The 20,287-nt window shown below is 37.4% G+C and overlaps 1 protein-coding gene across 1 annotated transcript; it reads right to left on the bottom strand.

The window, feature by feature from the left end:
• Positions 1-3,248: 3,248 nt before the first annotated feature.
• LOC113315579 lies at positions 3,249-4,142 on the bottom strand. Its single transcript, XM_026563842.1, has one exon. The coding sequence runs from the start codon at positions 4,140-4,142 to the stop codon at positions 3,249-3,251; it is 894 nt and encodes a 297-aa protein (XP_026419627.1).
• Positions 4,143-20,287: the final 16,145 nt, after the last annotated feature.

Below are 20,287 nucleotides of genomic sequence, written 5' to 3' on the forward strand. Positions count from 1 at the left end.
GAGCTCTAAACTTCATGAACCTTCTTCTCCATCACTGTCGAGCTCCATCACATGCTGTCAATGGAAGCAGTGAAGACAGCTCATTTCCTTCACCTGTTAAAGCTCAGACTCCATCGATCATCCACCAATCTTCGCTGCCTCGAGCTCATCACATCAAACTCATATCCGACGCAGCACACTTCTCTACCAAACTCCGTTTCGAGATTCTCTTCATCACTGCCATCGTCATTCTTCATTACCACTTCCATTCACAGCAGCAGCGATCAACACTGCAATCTTCTTTCACCATTAAGCTCGAGTTCATCAGTACCATGAAACCACATCCCTGACCTTGTCTATCGATAATGGCAGCAACACTGCAGCTCCGTTCATCACTGCCGTTCAATTTCCGTTACTCATCCATCACAGCACCACAGCGGTATCACCATCTCTTCATATTTGCACTCTGATCCAACAGACTCTGTCCATCTTTCAGTCGATGTCCACAGTCAACAATTCCAACTCGAGCTGGGCTCATTCACAGCTCCGTCGACCTGCAGTCGAGTTTTCCTGTCCATCGGTACCCATATTCCGTTTACAGGTGAAGACGTTGCTCTTATAATTAGCATTCAACTGTCAGTCTCCCAAGACTGACAGTTCAGTTTTCTTTTGAAGTGTGTCCGCCCCTTAACATATGCTGGAGTGGCACTAGCAATTTTGTGCTCTTGTAATCTTTTCGCAACTTTGTCTTGCTTCAATTGCACTCAACTTTCTCATATGAAGTCGGAATGACTCCATTCTTTCGCCATTAGCTTCGTCTTTTCGTCCTCTCCAAGGTGATGCGAAGAAATTTCGAATTTGAACGAGTTCAACTTCCTTTTGTTTAAGATTACCCAAAACACCTAAGAAACTCAAAAGCAAACGAAATCGAAGCATAATGATACAAAAACTACTAATAAAGCAAAGCATTTGAGTACCAAACTAGTGCAAATAATGCACCTGTCAAATTCCCCCACACTTGCCTTTTGCTAGTCCTCGAGCAAACTACAAAAATAAAATAAGGTACAACAACTCATTGTCGTCGAAGTCACGGTTGCACTTAGCATGTGCAACAGGCCTTTAAACCCCTATGTGTCCCTAGTGGACGAGTTATAGTCTCGTGAGGGCTTACAAGAGGTATACCCACAAAACCTGCTCCAACTTCAAAGAGTTCCAGCTTCCCAAGCATCCAAAGAGCTATGAGGACATAGAGTTTCTGCATGCTAGTAATAAGAAGTTAGAAACACCAAACAACATATTCTCATTCTTGATGTTGAGTGAGAAATAACCACACCATAATGAGAGAATGCGTGTTTGAGAGCGATCAATAAGCATTTCGCCTCGACTTTTGCCTCACTTAAAAGGATTTTATGATAATTGCACTCAATAAGACGGCTTTTTTATGGGTCACATGTGTGCAGGTAAGAATGAAGAGAGAATCCTACACACGTTGAATGGTGGGAAGGAAACCTTCCGAATTATTTCTGGAGACCCCACAAGATCGTGGGAAATGAAAGACTTTTTTCTGATGATCTCTAAGAAAGTAAATCAACCACTATAGCAAGGATGGGAGTACTTACCACCTTCACATCCGATCGGCAGTGATACAAGCACCACTCTCACAGCAACCAATAGAAACGTAGTCTTCATCTCGTCTTCTTCATCTTCTTGGTCTTCGTCTTCGGTCTTCAACTGTTGATGATGAACTCTTGAACTTCGTAGAACTTCGACAATTTGTAACTCTTTTTTTTCAATTCCTTGTTGGTTGAAACTTCTTCATAGATTTTTCTTCTTCCCATGGCTCTATTAAATGAATACAAAAAGAAATACAATCCAAAATAATACAAAGAATTTCTCTTCTCTTCTCTTGTCTTTTTTTTTTTTGATTGAGACAAGAGAAATAACTACAAACTGAATGTAAAATAAACAATGAAATTGTTATGGCCATGGGATAAGTACTTTACCGATTGATTCTTCACAACTTGTATTGTTTTCGCATCATAAACTTCAATATAATTCTCATCTTTTGATTTTCTTCGCTCTTGTAAATAAGTCTTCAACTTGATTATAGAATTTCGCTCCTTATGTGTAAGTCTTCAACATGTATATAAAAATCTGCCCGTTGTATGTTGATTTACTTGGATATGAAATTGCGCTCTTCCTAGTACTATTGCTTGTAAACCTTAAACGTTTTCAACTTTCCTTGTATATTTTGATGTCGCTCCCTTGTTGAAGATGATTGTGTTTCTATGGACCTGTTGTTGGCGAGAGAGAGAATGGTGCTACTGCAAATCAAACTACAAGAAGGTAATTTTCATCTATAGACGTCACCCTCATGATTGACAAAGTTAACACTCAAGAGATCAAAAATAGTGTTTCTATTGGTGGGAGGTTGGGTAGCTCACCATTCTACCTGGAATTAACGTACGGTGACACACACTCAAAAGAAAGCTCTTTAGTCAACTACAAAAAAATAATTTGTCTGGTGCCTCTGTTGATTTGAAAATAGGTAGTCTCCACTAATGATTGATAAACAACTCTAATAATGCATTTTTCCCTGCTCCTAATTTGCATCACTGGCATGATTAAATCCATTATTTAACACTCTAACAAGCAAGAAATCTGAACGTAGTTCCCTAACACTTCCAAGTTCAGTTATGTCGGTCAGAATCTCTAAGTAAACATAGCTAGAAGTATGCTAGTGACTCTAAAATATCTACAAGTTGGAGGTCTTTATTTTTTATGCAAATATATACAAAAGTTTGAAAAATCTAGGCAAAAAGCTAAAAACTCTATATGCAAAATACTCCCCCGTACTTAAACTTCACATTGTCCTCAATGTGCAAAACTGAAAATTCTGAATTCTGACGTAGCAGCAGATAAAACACGAAATGTATAAATTGGTAAGGAATTTGGAAAAACACCATTTCACAAAAGTTATTCTCCTACGTCTTTTCTACAAAGTGTCAAAAGGTCACAGTGTTTCGACTAACGTTCTGACAGTTATGGTATCTGGACTGAACTACGTGCAATCTGATTTTTTCTGACGAAATTAAACATGGGGATGCAAATATTATATGAAAACAAAAAGTAAAAGGGTTTAAGATACAAAACATATGGGTTGTCTCCCATTAAGCGCTTAGTTTAACGTCTTTAGCTCGACTGTAGACTCTTTGGCTACTCCTTAGCCTGCGTCTACGACATTAGCATGAACATCCGAATGAACATCGCTAGGATACCGCATTGCTCCAAAAAATATTGAAGCGAATATTTTCATCATCAAATTCCATAGTGAGCATTCCTTTGTCAACATCAATAAAGGTTTTGGACGTTTTCATGAAAGGCCTCCCCAATAACAGCGGTATAGATGCATCAGACCCACTATCCATTTCCAAAACACAGAAATCAGCTGGAAATACTAGTTGATTCACCTGCACAAGCACATCTTCAATAATACCTCTAGGGTAAACATTAGAAAGATCAGCTAGTTCAAGAACAATACGGGTTTCTTTCAAATGACCCAAATTCAAAGACTCATAAATTGAGATAACATTAACCGATGCCCCTAAATCAAGTATAGCTTTTCCAAACCTTTTATTACCAATCGTAACAGGTATATCGAAACTACCGGGATCATTGCATTTAGGTGGTAGTTTCTTTTGGAGGATAGCAGAAACGTTTTCCCCCACACTCATCACCTCATTACCGGATAGTCTTTTCTTCTTGGTCCATAGGTCTTTCAATACTCTTGCGTACTTAGGAACCTGCCTAATTACATCTATCAGCGGGATATTCACATGAATCTTTTTGAGTACGTCTAAAATCTCTTTGTCTTGTTCCACATTTTTGTTAGCAAACCTGCCAGGAAACAGTAAAGGAGGAACATAAGTTGAAACAAGAGGTTTAAAGTTTGTTTTAGGTACCTCATCGGTTTGGGAAGTGTCGGTAATCTCTTTTTCCAAAACTGGCCCCTTGGGGTCTTTGCTTTTCTCAGCATCTTCTGGTTGCACAGTTCGTGTACCACTTCTCAATGTCACAGCATTAACAGCTTCTCTAGGATTAATAGGTTGAGAAGGGAGTTTCCCACTATTCTGTGTTTCCAAAAGGTTCAATCTACCTGCCATGGTGCTCATTTGTGTCTGCAACTCCTTGATTGCACCATCAGTCGTCTGCTGATTTTTTTTTGCACCATTTTGGTTAGATTCTTCATTATAGCAAGCATCTCTGATGATTCTGAGTTCTGCACTGGTTGTGGTTGTTATTGGAAACCACTAGGGCGATTAAAAATCGATCCTGGAGCTGCTACTTGCGTATTCGCATAAATGAAATTGGGATGATCTCTCCACCCTGGATTATAAGTATTGGAATAAGGATCATACCGTTGCCTTTGTTGATTTGGGAAAATAGCATTCACTTGTTCAGTTTCTTCCTCATAAGAGGGAATGATTATTGCGGACATTTGTTGCATCATCTTCTCCATATTACCAATCCTATGTTCTAAGTGCGGTGAAGAAGTAACCTCATTAACCCTTTGACTCATTGACATACTTCTTTTGTTGAATTGATCCGTGTTTGCAACCATATTCTCGATCAATTCTGTCGCTTCGTTAATGGTTTTGTTTGTCAAAGCACCACCACTAGCTGCATCGATAAGATTTCTCTCAGATTGGAGCAAACCATCGTAAAAATACTGCACTATGAGTTGCTCAGAGATTTGATGATATGTGCAGCTTGCTAATAACTTCTTGTACCGTTCCCAGTAGTCGTAAAGAGTCTCGCCAGTAATTTGTTCAATCCCACTAATCGTTTTACGAATAGTTGCTGCTTTAGAGGCGGGAAAGTACTTTCTAAAAATTCTCTCTGCATCTCGTTCCATGTTGTGATACTTCCAGGTGGAAGACGATAAAACCATTCTTCTGCAGAATCAATCAAAGAGAATGGGAAAGTTGTCAGTAAAGCTCTTCCTTGATCAGTTCCAGTTGGCTTCAAACTTGTAAACCTATGTTGAAACAGTAGTAAATCACGATTCGGATCGTCTCCTGGAAGCCCTTTGAAGTTCGGTAACCAATGAATCAACTGATATTTGAGATCAATTGAATCTTCCAAGTTGACGCACAAGTATTGATGGTCAAACGATGAGGATGTTAGATCTTTGAGTGTCCTCTTGGGAGGTGGTGGTGGAGCACCGCCATTTCCCTGGTTCCCTTAGTTTTCCTGGTTACCAGTGTTTTGGTTGTTCGTTCCTCCAACCATCTTTTCTTATTGTGAATTTCGAGGTTCTTGTAGTATTGTTCCTCTGCGAGTTGAAACTGTTAGAGCATGGCTCGGTTGAACCCACCAAGCGTTGGTATGTCAAGTTTGGTTGTCATATTTTAGTGAATCAAAACTCATGTTAAGAGTCGCTTGATTATGTACTAGAGTCAACTTCGTATAAGTTAGTTTGAAAGTATTAGGATATGAGACATTACAAGTATTGCGAAGTCTTGAAGATGTAAAGAAGCAAGGAGCTACAACGACAATAATCATCCTTCCACTTGAGGTTAGTGATATTTGAATTGAACTATTTCATTCCCTAATGTATCTTTCAAGTCGTGCATATTGAAAACATAATTGCGAAGAATATTTGAACTCTAGATAGACATAGTATTAAGGAATACAATACGAGGTTTATTGCTTAACCATTAAACTTTGTAGATAAGATATCGCCATAACCATTTGAATGCTATTGTGATTATGTATGGGTATGAGGTGAGGATTTCATCCTAGGGAACAATGTTTTCATGTGTTCTAAGGAAGTAAGTTCATAAACTTGTTTGTGAACCGAAAAGGAAATTGCCAGGTGTTATTGGTTTTGTTATTCATTGCATATCTTATGAAAAACCAATATGTGTGATTGAGTATAACCGCTCACAACTTTTTTTTGGTCTTGGTAGAACTATTCACAAAGGCCTGACTTATGTATTGGTATGACTTTTATTAGTGAAACCGATCTTAAGTAATCATCTGAGATGGTATGATCGGGTTTGTGTTTTGTCTAACCAAATATGGGAAAGGGAAACCGATCCTAGTAAGAGGTGTAGTACATCACAAAGGGGAACCGATCCTTGTATGGGGTGCAACAAGGTTTATAGCAGAAAGGGGAACCGATCCTATAGACATGTGCAACACTTTTTTAGGCAAAGGGGAACCGATCCTATGGACATGTGCAACACATATAAGTTAGATACCATATATATGTGGGGAACCGATCCTAGTACATAGTCAACCGAATTTTGGAAAGCTAGTGTGACTATGCACAATACTCACATGGAGGTAGAACCGAAACTTGTTTTGATAGAACCGTTAAACCCATGATTGTGATTGAATGTTGGTTTGATCAACCGCATAGTTCTTGAAAGTCATATGAACCAATTCTAAATTTGTTTGGAAGTGTGGCAAATCGGTTTCAAGATTGTAAGTGGGAAAGAGAACTTACAAAGTAAGGATGTCGACATACTTTGAACACGTGCTATGAATGTTTATTTCTTTAATTGTTCAAAGATATTTCTTAACGGCTAAGGGAAGAGAATCCCAAGATCGAAACATAAGTAAGTTAAGAATCTTTTAATTAAGGTTATTAGTTTCATTTTGTAGGGAAATTCCAGAATTAGTAATGTGCATTTACTAATTATATTTTCTGAGAGATTCCGATCATTATTTTTGTACAGAGCATTTCCAGGAATTGTAAAAACCGAATTTGTGCTTTAATGAATATCTTGAGAATATTTTCGGTTTTGGAAATTCCTTGGTCTCCAAACTTCCTTGTCTATAAATACTTGAAGTTTGCCTTTCTAGCAAACTAATCCTTCGTAACAACAGACTTCCTCTTTTGTTGTTGTTACTGGTGTAGCCGCCTATTCAGAGAGGAGAGTAACCTAATTAGGCGAATCTCTTACGGAAGCTCAGTTTAAAGTCTTCTTTGGGATTGAGAATCTCTAGCGTGTACCGCTGGTGGGAAACTAGATAATTGCGGTTTATCTTTTGTTTTCATTGATTTTATTGATTAACGGTGGTTGAAATCTGATTGCACCTAGTTTGTTTACTCTTGAGAATCTTCTCTTCTGATATAAGATTCATTCAAACTAGTTCAGAGTTTCGACAGGGATCTTTAGACTGTTGTTAGTTCTAAAGGCAATCTTGTGATAATCCATTGTTAACAGACTCCGTTTTGTGCGTGGTTGATCACAAGAGATTCAAGTGATTGTGTGTAGGTTTTTATTGAAGATTTAAGAAGATTTGAAGACAAAGAAGATACTGAAGATCTGACTTGGGTTTTTTAATCTTTGGTGTGCACAATGCTTGTTTTGGTAAAAGAGGATCCAATTAATAATCAGTTTATACTTGTGGTAGATTGGATTGATTAATTGAGTAGATCGGCATCAACACAATTCTTTGGAGTTAAGAGTGTTATTGGCTTAATCTTAAACGATTACTTCGGTAATTGAACATAATATAGATCTAAGGACCTGACGAAGGAGTTTATGTTAAGATAAACGGAAGAGCCTTTGTCCGACTCATATCACTTGGTTGAATAATGTTGATACCAAACAGATTTGTTGTTCCTTTACTCTTTGGAATACGAACCAAAGGAATTGTTCCAAGTTCTTGACTTATTTATAAGTTGGAGGCGTGGGAATACAGACGGAACTAGGTGAACTATAGGTTTAGTTGCTTGGTCTCAACTATACGAAGTTGGTGTAATTTTGTGTAGCGGCTTAATCCTGAGAGTATCCAATTCTGGACAAGGTCCCAGGGTTTTTCAGCATTTGCGGTTTCCTCGTTAACAAAATCTTGTTGTGTCATTTACTTTATATTTCCGCATTATAATTTTTTTATTATAATTAAAGTAAATCGCACAAACGTTAAATCCTATTTACTTGATAAGCAATCCTATTGTGTTTGGTTAAGTCCGAACCTTTGTATCAAGTAAACATACTTCGTTGTTGTATTGTCTCGATCTCGTATCCATAGACGATCACACGAAATGTGAACCGATTAGTCGTATTTTCTCGACTCTGTCCATAGACAATCACTTTCGGAGAAAGGACTTATAAGTAGGAAAATTTTTAGCTTGAGGTATATTTGGGTATCCTCGCCTTTTCAGAAACTCCGCACCTTTGGTAATCCCAACGTTTGGATGCCAGAGATCAAGTACCTGAAACAAGATTCTCAAAAACAAAATTAAAAACTAAAAACAAGAAATCAAAAACAAAAACAAAATAACAATCTGCTATGCCTCCCCGGCAGTGGCGCCAAGATTTAGCCAGTTGTCAGTCGACGCAAAAATAATTTAAGTTCTTTCACTTCACAATTATAAATAAGAGTATAGTTATAAGAACATATTCGTTCCTCGGGGAGATATGGGTTGTCAAATTGTTTTGATTACTTATAGAAACTGGGGGGTTTTGTTTGTGATTATAGCTAAATAAGAATAAAGCAAATAGAATAATACGAATATCAGAGATAAAAAGTATTGGTTAGAGTTCTCATCTTCCATATTCCAACATGTTATCAATTTAATCAATCTCAACATTCATTTTCTATCGATATCAATAACCCTAGAGCGTCTTATCGCAGGCTTACTCCGGCAAAACTCCTATTATCATTAGAGGCGCAAGAGCCACTCTTTGAATCCTTTTCACTAAATAACTTGCGCAAGAGCCACTCAAGTTTAACCCAATGAAAGCACTAATATTTATGAGTTGAGGTTATTCTAAGCAATCCAGCGCAAGAGAAACACGGATTTAACCTACGCTACGCTTCTACATATAATTGTATGGCAACATCCCGTCGTTAACAACTATATTACGCTACTTCTAACAAGGATTTTTCGAAAATTCTGGATCTCAAACCCTAGTTTAGTAATAGATATAAATGCATGCTCATTTAATTTGCAACTTAAACAAACTAGCAATCAATCATACATGGAGTTGTAAACGGTAGAACATAAACGATACTAACAAATTATGAATGAATACTTCAATTGAATAACATGTTTTCCAACTTAGGACTACATCTCTAACCAATAAGAAAGGTTTAGTTACTCATGGATTTCTTAAAACCCATGTAAAATAATAAAGAAGCAAATAATAAGAAAGGTTTAGTTACTCAATAGGATAGGGTTTGTTATTCAAAAAGGGCTTGCAGCGCAGCTTGTTGCTCGCTTGCCTGCTGTGTAATAATTTCGTTGAGTTTTTTTGGTAGCATATCTATTTGGAGATTTCTATAGAAGTCGTTTTAAAAAAATATATTAAATTAAATATTATTACAACCCATACAATCAAACCCTAGATTGTAAAAAATCTCCAACTCCAAAGCTCTCCTCTTTCTCCTCTTGTGTGCATAAAAACGAATGATAAAAAATACCAGAACCCCCCTACCATATGAGTTCAATATATAGAAGCCCCACTAAATGGATCCTCCCCTATCAACTCCATACTTTCACTTTTTAATATTTCTAGGCCCAAAACTTTAGATTTCAGGGCCTGGTAATAAAGTTTAGGGTTTGGGAGAAATTCGTAATACCAAAAATGACCTTTACTATATATACCTAATGAAAAAGGCTATAGGTTTCATTTTCATATTTATTTTCATTTTCAATTTCTCTCACTTCTCTCTCATCTTTGCTATGAAAAAAATTAGGGTTATTTCATCAAACCGAAGAAAACAATTGCAGAGAGCAAGAAAACGATTCTCGCTCCATCGATCTTCGCTGATGACGTTTATGTATTACAGAAGAACGAAAATAATCGATTTGATTCAAACAAGTTTAACAACTGATCATCAATATACAAGTTCGAATCAGAGGACGAACTTCAAATCTCTACAACTCTGGCACAAATTCAATTTGAATCTGAGTATAAAGATAAGTTTATCTTCTTTTGTGCTTCATTTGATACATTTAAGTTCGATTTCGAAAACATATTTCAGAAAAGCGTTTTAGGGTTTCGAAAACCTAAATCTTAAAAAAAATATTCAATTAAGTAATTTGAATCGAAATCGGAACTCAGATCTACAATCATCTATTCACTCTGATCGTTTTAATACAATTTTTTTTGAAGAATCTTGGACAAAAGTTTCAGATCTGTTCCTTGTCAAAGTCGTCGTAACTCTCAATTTCTTGTAATGATCTAATAACTAATTTGACGTTCAATATCAATGAATTATCATCTCTATTACCCATTGACTTGATATGGAATTCATGTTTTTCAATTTTTTCCCAAATCAAAATCTTATTTATGTTCTTTAATGCTTGTTATAGTTTCAATCGGAGGATTACATCTATAATTCCTGCCGTAGTAAAACAGAAATAAGGTTTTTGATTCAGATTTTTATAATATACTGATAATTAATTAAGAGAATCTTATTTTCTGTTTTCAGAATCACTTCCACGGGTCCTTAAATTTTGGTGGAGTTGCTGATTCATAATGAGTACATGGATTGTTAGAGCATAGCTCGGTCGACCTTGCATGCATTGCTATCTCAAGCATGTTTGTCAATGTTAGTGATCAAAACTATGAGTCTTGATTTCTAGCCTACATAGCTAAGTCTCGGACTAGGATAGAAAAGTGTAGTTGATATCAAAGACTTCACGGCGATTCATCATAAAACGACGAAGATATATACAAGGAACCGTGGAACTTCATCAATAAAAAGGTATGTGGAGACTTGAACTTATCTATCACTCAAAAGCCTATCTATTTTATCTCCTACTTCTTATGAGACAAAAGTCATATGCTATATAGACTAGATCATACACATTTGACATTTCGAGCTGAGCATTCATTGCTTATCTTTTATCTCGAAATCATGTGTTGGTAAAGCGTTTCGCTTTGATCAAGTTTATCTTCACCTAGTGACGAAAGTCATGAAAAGTTTCAATCACTTTGAGAATTGCTCTGACGTGAATCAGACTATGAATAACGGCTACGTAGCGTCCTCTGAGAATGTCTCAATGATTGAAATGAGAGTTTAGATTACATTACCATGTATTCCTTGAACCGAAGTTTTCGAACTTTGTTGATCAAGAGAAATCGGGAGGATTGTGGAATTGGCTTTCCAAGTCCGCGAACTGTCGGAAGTTCTCGACCGAGAATTTCTGCTGGATTTTTCAAAACTCGTTTGTGTGCTAAGTCCGCGAACTCAGTCCGCTAACTGGCGGAAGTTCTCTTTCCGAGAATTTCTGCTGAGTTTGGAAAACTAAACCGATTAACTTAAGTCCGCGAACTTGTTTGTGAACTTAAGAGGTTATGATCTAAAGATGTGCTCTGAACATGAAACACTAAATTACTAAGGAATGTTTTATGCAAACGTTGGCTATAATGTTCATGAGCCGATTCAATCGAATCGAATCATCTTTGTTTAAATTGTGTCTTGTGTAGTTACATAAGATCTCATAGCAATTGAACAACTCTTTAACTAGTTCATTTGAGTCAATTGAACTAGTTATGGTGAAGAAGAACAAGGTTAATATGAAATGCTCATATGGTTAACCTTTTGGGTTACTATGTTGAACCAACATACACGTACACGTTTGGGCATGGTTTCAAACCCAGTAAACGTCTACCCAAGTGTGTGTGACAAGCTAATTTTTCGATCTAACGGTTGAGAAATATTAGCTTGAATCTAAATCAGGTTTTCATCTAACGGTGAATATTGATTGCTTTGTAACTAAGGCAAAACCCTGATTTGAAGGCTATATAAAGGAGACATCTAGCATTGTGCAAAACTAATCCCCACATGTCTGTGTGATACTAGTGCGCTCGCTAGAGTCGATTCTCCTTTAACCTTTGGTTTTCTTCTCTAAAACCAGGTTAACGACCTAAATACTTCATTGGGATTGTGAAGCCAGACCGATACTACTTTTATCATAGTTGTGTGATATGATCTTGCATCTTCTATCGTACGAGTACAATCGATTGATTGGCTTAAGATCGTGAGAGTTCTCCGATAGGCAAGATAAAGAAGTCACAAACATCTTCGTCTCACTGTTTGTGATTCCTCGACAAACTGCATGTGTAGTCAGGAAGGATTGTAGAGAGGTGATTGATTAATCTAGGCTGTTCTTCGGGAATATAAGACCGGATTATCAATTGGTTCCTGTTCAACTTGATTTTATATCTTAAAACGGAACAAAACCTAGGGTTTATCTGTGGGAGACAGATTTATCCTTTGATAGACTTTTCTGTGTGAGACAGATTTGTTTATTATCAAGTCTGTGATTTTGGGTTGCAGCAACTCTTGGTTGTGGGTGAGATCAGCTAAGGGAATCAAGTGTGTAGTATCCTGCTGGTATCAGAGACGTAGGAGTACAACTGTACCTTGGATCGGTGGGAGACTGATTGGGGTTCAACTATAGTCCAGTCCGAAGTTAGCTTGGAGTAGGCTAGTGTCTGTAGCGTCTTAATACAGTGTGTATTCAATATGGACTAGGTCCCGAGGTTTTTCTGCATTTGCGGTTTCCTCGTTAACAAAACTTCTGGTGTCTGTGTTATTTCTTTTCCGCATTATATTTTATATAATTGAAATAATACAGGTTGTGTGTTAAGATCATCAATTGGAAATCCAACCTTTGGTTGTTGATTGATATTGATTGATCCTTGGATATTGGTCTTTGGTACCGTCCAAGTTATTCCCTGTGTTTTATTAAATACTTGCTATTGTTTTAGCTTGAGTAAATCAAAACAAGTGAGAGATATTGACTCCTTGAGATACTTTAATCTAGATTGAGTCTGACTGTCTAGTTGATTCTCTAGCAAAGTATTTCGGAGTTAGTCCATACAGATTGTTACGCGAAATATTGGGTGGTGTTGTTAGACCCCCGCTTTTTCATAGATGCACATACGTTTTTGCAACTGTGAGCAAATGCTACAACAGTATAGAAGCCTGCATCAGTGGAGAAGAATGTTGCAGAATGACGAACATCTATGAGAAGCCACTGATTCGTAAGTGACTAAATATACAGGTAAGGTTTCTTTGTTTTCAATTTTTGGCTATATTACAAATTTGTTTACTTGGATGAAAGCTTATAGTTTAAACCAGCATTAGAAGTTTACAATTTGGTTCCCCTGTAAATCATAAATAATTTGTCACAATTCATGCATAAGCACATATGTTTGAGCATTGACCTTGCTACATTTTTAATCTTCTGATGTGATGATCGTTGTTTGGAAATTTGAAACCGTTATCAGTAAACATTCAAGTTTTCGCAGACCTTACTTGATGCATGAAAATTATTTTATTCACTTATGAACTCTGAATGTCAATCTTAAACATAGATTGTGATATGTTATTGTTAATATCTTCATTATCTTGTTGTGAACCTTCTAATGGTTCGGATATATATCTTTTGTTCACCATATGCATGTGTAAATTCAATATACACATGCCATATGCATGTGTAACTTCAGATTACACATGCCGTATGCATTATGGAAATCGTAACTAGTTACTATTTCTATCACCTTTCATATTCTCCAGTAAGCTAAAGGTAGAGGTTTACAAATGCTAGTGCTGAGGTTTATAATGAAATATCATATGAAAACATAAGGAAAACATGCCCGATGTATATGAATATGTTAATATCCTTCCATTATTGTTCTTAAACTTTTTTTTTGAGTGCTTATTGACCCTTCATTTAATGCAACTTGCAGAGACATAAGGTTAATTACAGAGGTATGCTTCACATAATTTCGTATTATTTGCAAAGAAAAAGGTTTGCTTTGGCTAATATAAGGATCTTGGAATAACATTGATGGTACGCCCTTTTGCCAGTTTTTAATAATTTTTTTGCTGCTTTGATTGGTTGGTAAACTTATATAGTTCATGTTGTTTAGGGAATTGAACCTGGTCTACCAACTAGTGTATGTAGATTTGATCAAATTGTGCAGATTGTATTGGCTGTATTGAGATCTGATCACGATTAGTCATTACTTGAAACCTTTACCTACTTATCTTATCATTACTTGAAACCTTTACCTACTTTTGAATCTAGGTATGTTTAGGTTTGTTGTTGTTTCTGTTGATGTTGTTGTTTAAGTTCGATTTGTTGATAATACTAGTTACTAGTTGAATTCAATCAGCTAAGAAGATATTCTCCATTCAATAAAAACGTTGATCTCTCATAATTCTAGTGGAGCCAGTTTTGGACTCTTGTTGGTGTTTTTATCTTGTTTATCTTGACTACACATGTTGAGTTTGATTAACGAATCTATGGTGGTGTTGGTGGTGGAGATGCAGGTTTTGGAGGAGTATATGGCGCATGCTAATTATATGTGTAACTTTTAGGTACGCATTCTAATTAGATGTGTAACTTTTAGGTACGCATGCTAATTAGATGTGTAGCTACTAGTTACACATGCTAATTAGATGTGTAACTTATAGATACACATGCCAGTTGAATTGAACATGATACAAGGAAATTATTTTCTTGTACAATGATTAGAGGAATTTCTTTGGAAATGATTCTCAGTTCAGATTATTAGTAGGTTTAATCCAATATTTGTGTTGCTTAAACTAGAATTTTAGACTGTGACATCGTGTTTATTAGCTAAGAATCTGATAGATCTTGTGGTGTGTGTGCCTACTGTTTCATATAGATTACTAAGCATTTATTTTTGTGAATAATGTATTAAATTCCTGCCTTTGCTTAATGATTTGAGTCCTTCAATTCCAGTATTCTTATTTGTCTTTGTAAGTTTTCCGCTTAGAAATATATGAGTGGGTGTAATAGAAGTTAAGGATGTAACTGTTCATGAATCATGACATCCTTGAAAGCTTGGTTTGAGAATCTACTTTTCCAAATTGGAAAGTGATTATAGGGGCTGTTGTAGTTGTTTCATTTCGATTTTTATAGCTAACATAGTATACGTTCCAAGTATACATGCCATAATACTGATGTGTAACTGCGGATTACACATGTCATATGCATGTGTAACTACCTATTACACATGCCTATGACATATGTAACTGCAACTTACACATGATATATGCATGTGTAACTGCCGATTACATGTCGAACTGTTTGCTTGTGTATGAACTTTTTCTAGGTTTTTTTTAGTTTTTTTTACTTCTTTTAACTACTGTAGCATTCAAAATGTTCTTTTACATTTATTTCACGAAAATATCCAACTGAGGAAAGTAACTAGATTTCTGATGAATGATGTGGCATCTCGCTTGGCTGAGAGGGCAATTGCAGTAGCTGTGTCCGATGCTGAATAACGAAATAAATTAGGATTATAAAGTTTTTTCTGCGAGGTTATTCTTATGTTCCTGTTGTTTCTTACATAAGTTGCAAAATCTTCTTTGTCGAATTTACAGGTATATGGCGCTAGGCTAATTAGGAGGTGGCTAGAGAAGAAGGTGGTGACAGAGTTGTCAAAGATGATTCTAAGAGAGGAGACTGACGAGAACTGTACCGTGTATATTGATGCAAGTCTAGATGGAGCTGAACTTACTTATCGAGTGGAAAAGAATGGTGGATTGGTGAATGCCAGCACTGAAATTGCGCTTGATACTACTGCAAGGTTAGTCCAGCATGCCTCAGTCTATATTTTGTTTCTTATTCTTTATTTTCCCGGAAATGTGGAACCTTTAACTCATAGCTTTACCGCAGAAATATGTGGTTTGAACATTATACACTTGGTAATCATGCTTATGTTCTTGCCTTTATTGGTTCGTGTGCTGAATTCCAATATGGATGTGTAACTCCTAGTTACACTAGTCAGTTGCATGGGTAACTGCTAGTTTCACTACTCAGATGCATGTGAAATTGAATATACATTGTTTTTCATTTAATCTTATAAAAACTAATTGCTTGTCGTTATATTTTAGGTCTCGCTGGAACTGGAGTTGATGCTGAACACACAAGTCAGACGCATGTGTAACTCTCAATTACACTAGATAGATGCATATGGAACTCGCAATTACAATAGACAAATGCATGTGTAACTTCTACTTACACATGCTAAGAAATTATTATAAATGAATATTAAAGTAATACATGTACTTTTTCATGCGTTCTTTTTGATGTCTATTTTTTATATGTAACTTTGCATTACACATGTCATAAAAATGTGTAACTTCTGGATACACATGACATTAGCATGTGTAACTTCTGTTTACACATTCATAGTATATTTTAATAATTTTGGGCTGAAATCTAAATTTTATTTAATTTGGGGCTTGACAATATATAAAAGGGCATGGATGTCTTTTAATAACTCGGAGCCTAGATTAAAACTTCTTTTAATTAAGGGCCTCATATTATGAGTTATCCATGGGTTGGGTCTTAGCCTAATTTTCCCAAACGTAAGTTTCCGTGTATACTCCAACCTCTTTTCCTTCTCGGCTTCCACTTTACTCGGCAAAACTGTCTTTCCATTCATTTCAGTCACAGAATAACACCTCCAATGACCGATCCAACAATGGCACCAGCCATTATCCGAGATAGTCATTATCATCTTCATTGTATCTTCCAATCACCATCCACAGCGCCACATCAACCTGTATTGAGTAACCCATCACCAATCAATGGTAACAAAGTCTTCTCTCCATGTTCCTTCATCTTGTCATCAACAGCACCGAGAATCACCTCCATCACCACGAGCTCTAAACCTCATGAACCTTCTTCTCCATCACTGTCGAGCTCCATCACATGCTGTCAATGGAAGCAGTGGAGACAGCTCATTTCCTTCACCTGTTAAAGCTCAGACTCCATCGATCATCCATCAATCTTCGCTGCCTCGAGCTCATCACATCAAACTCATATCCGACGCAGCACACTTCTCTACCAAACTCCGTTTCGAGCTTCTCTTCATCACTGCCATCGTCATTCTTCATTACCACTTCCAGTCACAGCAGCAGCGATCAACACTGCAATCTTCTTTCACCATTATGCTCGAGTTCGTCAGTACCATGAAACCACATCCCTGACCTTGTCCATCGATAACGGCAGAAACACTGCAGCTCCGTTCATCACTGCCATTCAATGTCCGTTACTCATCCATCACAGCACCACAACGGTATCACCATCTCTTCATATTTGCACTCTAATCCAACAGACTTTGTCCATCATTCAGTCGCTCTCCACAGTCAACAATTCCAACTCGAGCTGGGCTCATTCACAGCTCCGTCGACCTGCAGTCGAGTTTTCCTGTCCATCAGTACCCATATTCCGTTTACAGGTGAAGACTGACAGTTCAGTTTTCTTTTGAAGTGTGTCCGCCCCTTAACATATGCTGGAGTGGCAATAGCAATTCTGTGCTCTTGTAATCTTTTCGCAACTTTGTCTTGCTTCAATTGCGCTCAACTTTCTCATATGAAGTCGGAATGACTCCATTCTTTCGCCATTAGCTTCGTCTTTTCGTCCTCTCCAAGGTGATGCGAAGAAATCTCGAATTTGAACGAGTTTCTTTTCCTTTTGGTTAAGATTACCTAAAACACCTAAGAAGCTCAAAAGCAAACGAAATCAAAGCATAATGATACAATAACTACCAATAAAGCAAAGAATTTGAGTACCAAACTAGGACAAATAATGCACCTGTCCCCAATAAGCTTCATTACTTAGCCAAATGATTTTACAATGTAGTGCCACCCTTGCGCTTCATTGGCCCTGTAGGGTTTTGCCATTCTTAGCACTTGACAGTCTACGCAGTGTTGCGTCATTCTGGCTGCACACTGACTTGGCATGCAACTCTATAACGCGCAATCATTATGCGTCACTTGCATCCATGTCACAGACCTCCCCCACCTAATCCGTTCAACGTCCTCATTGAACGCAACAAAGTATACTCGCTATACTTGTTCTCTGACCTTGTACACTTCTGAGCCTATCTCAGAAATCATCAAACTTGTTTGGCCCTCATTCTTGCCAACTCTTTCTTCCTAGTACCATATGCCATCACTTAGCTTACTGTTTTGCCATTGATCCTACTGACTTGTAATGTTGTTGTCACGTTAGCCTACGCTCCAACTTCAACTACAATCGCATATCAACACCCAAGTGCAACTTGGAAATTCTTCTTGCCAATTCCATGAATTTTGCTTGAATTTCGCATGAATCATTTGTGCCTAAGTGTACACAAGTAATGATTCCTCCCAACTGATCACGTTGATCATTGCCATTGTCTTATGCCTTCACTTTCCGACTTTAGTTGCACCAAGCAACTTAATAGGACTTATACGAGACTTGGCCTTATGCTTCAATCATGTTGCGTCTTCGCCAACATGACATGCCTTAAGGCATGCACTGTATGATTTCATACCACTCTTGGTATGCGCCACAACCTATAGCTTTAGCTGCACTCTGCTAACATCAGCACTTTCACTAGATTTGGCCTCCAAATCATATTGCAAACTTCACCTTCTTGGACTTGCATCATTTGTATGCCAAAGAACCAGCACCTCGTTGTTCTTTGCTTGCATTGTTGCTACACCTTGATTGAAATGCATGACTTTGGTATAGTCATGACTTAGGATACCCGTAACATTACACCGCCTCACTGGACAGGGCTCCTCTTCACGCGCCTTTGAAACCAGCACTTTAAGCATCACTTGCTCTTTCAAACTGCCACGCTTTAATGTAGCGGAAAAACAACATCATGTTCTTCCTAACTATGAGTTACTATTAACTCATATACTTGATGGACTTACATCTTCATTCTTGCTGCGTTACTCCGTGCTATTGCTGCCAAATGCCTCTGCACTTCCACATAACTCTCAACAGCAAACTCGACTATGCCACCAACTCCTCTATTTGCTTCTTTCACTTTCAGCGTCTTCTATTGCATATTTTGGCTTAATGTGCTATGTAGCATCTTCCACGCGAACTAGCTTTACTTTGAACGAAAGAGGAAAGATATTTTACTTCAAATACCCTCATTCACTACTACCTTACATAGAGAGACTTCATTCCAACACCAAGGTCCACTCGACCCAAACTGAAAGTATACTCAAACTTGAACAAATACTCGCGGCAACTGATTGCAACTTGTAAACAAGCCTTGCAATACTGACTTCATCTTCGCTTCTAAGCAACAAAGGAAGCGAGACAGCACCTATTGTCCCCAATGTAGCAATTCACATTGCCACATGCACTCTTCCAACTATCAACGTTCTTATGCGACTCCCATAACGAATCACAATATAATTGACACTTAGTTGAAACCTCCATTAGACTAATGCTATCATTTTTCTTTAGCTTTCATGAAGATTTCTTCAAAAATGACCTCATGCCATTCTTATGCATCTGTCCTTCTTCTCCATGCATCTACAATTCGCCTAACTTGCATTTCTTCACGCATTATGCATTCTTCCCATGCCCAATTCCTATTTGGCGCATGCTACTGTTGCATTCCTGTTATGCCAGTCAACACCCGAATTTTGACACAAACTTGTGCACATTTGCACAACTGGAACGGACTTAACTTGGTGATTCTGAGCATCACCATAGAGCACGGCAAACTCATATTACTCAATGACTTTCGCGGACAATTATCTTGGACAATAACAAGGCACAATCCTTGCAAATGAGGTTCCACTACCTACGTTCCGTGAAGCAAGAATGTCGCATTCTTCTTCAAACATGGAACTCATTTTACTGACCATGCTCATCTGGTTACTCTTGTCTTTCCCCTTCTCCAAAATCAACTTCAGTAGCAACAATTGTTGATTTGCAGTTGACAAGAACATCTGCTTGTGGTTATCATCAAGTGCAGGTCTTTGAACATCCTTGTCCAAGCATACTGATCCCACTCAAAAACCAGGTGCAAACACACTCCTTGTGCGCATCTAGCATCAACGAAGAACTCTTTGTAAACGCAAGACCGTGGTGTATCGGTTTTACCCTAACTTGCGCTTCTTTCTTCAGCCTTTCCATAATATTTATGCTAGATAAGAATTGGCCATCCAATTCTTCTTTCATGGCATCACATTGCCACAAACATGCTGGTTCGCAACCAGACTTTGCATTACCACCAAGGTACATGCATTCGAGAGAGATAAATTTAATCTTCCATCAACTGGCTACGATGAAAACACCTTCAATCTATCGCATAGACATGTTCGTCATCTTCTTTGCCACTACAAAGGGCATCAACATCTTTGCATTCAGGAATTTTCACAAAATTCCTATTACTTCTTGTAATGTACTCGCTACTGATAACACAACGAAATTATGCATTCCTAATGCATCATCTTCGTATACTTGTGAGAAACATGGACTTTAACACCT

The sequence above is a fragment of the Papaver somniferum genome, chromosome 10, assembly GCF_003573695.1.
Source record: "Papaver somniferum cultivar HN1 chromosome 10, ASM357369v1, whole genome shotgun sequence".
NCBI classification, from domain to species: Eukaryota; Viridiplantae; Streptophyta; class Magnoliopsida; order Ranunculales; family Papaveraceae; genus Papaver; species Papaver somniferum.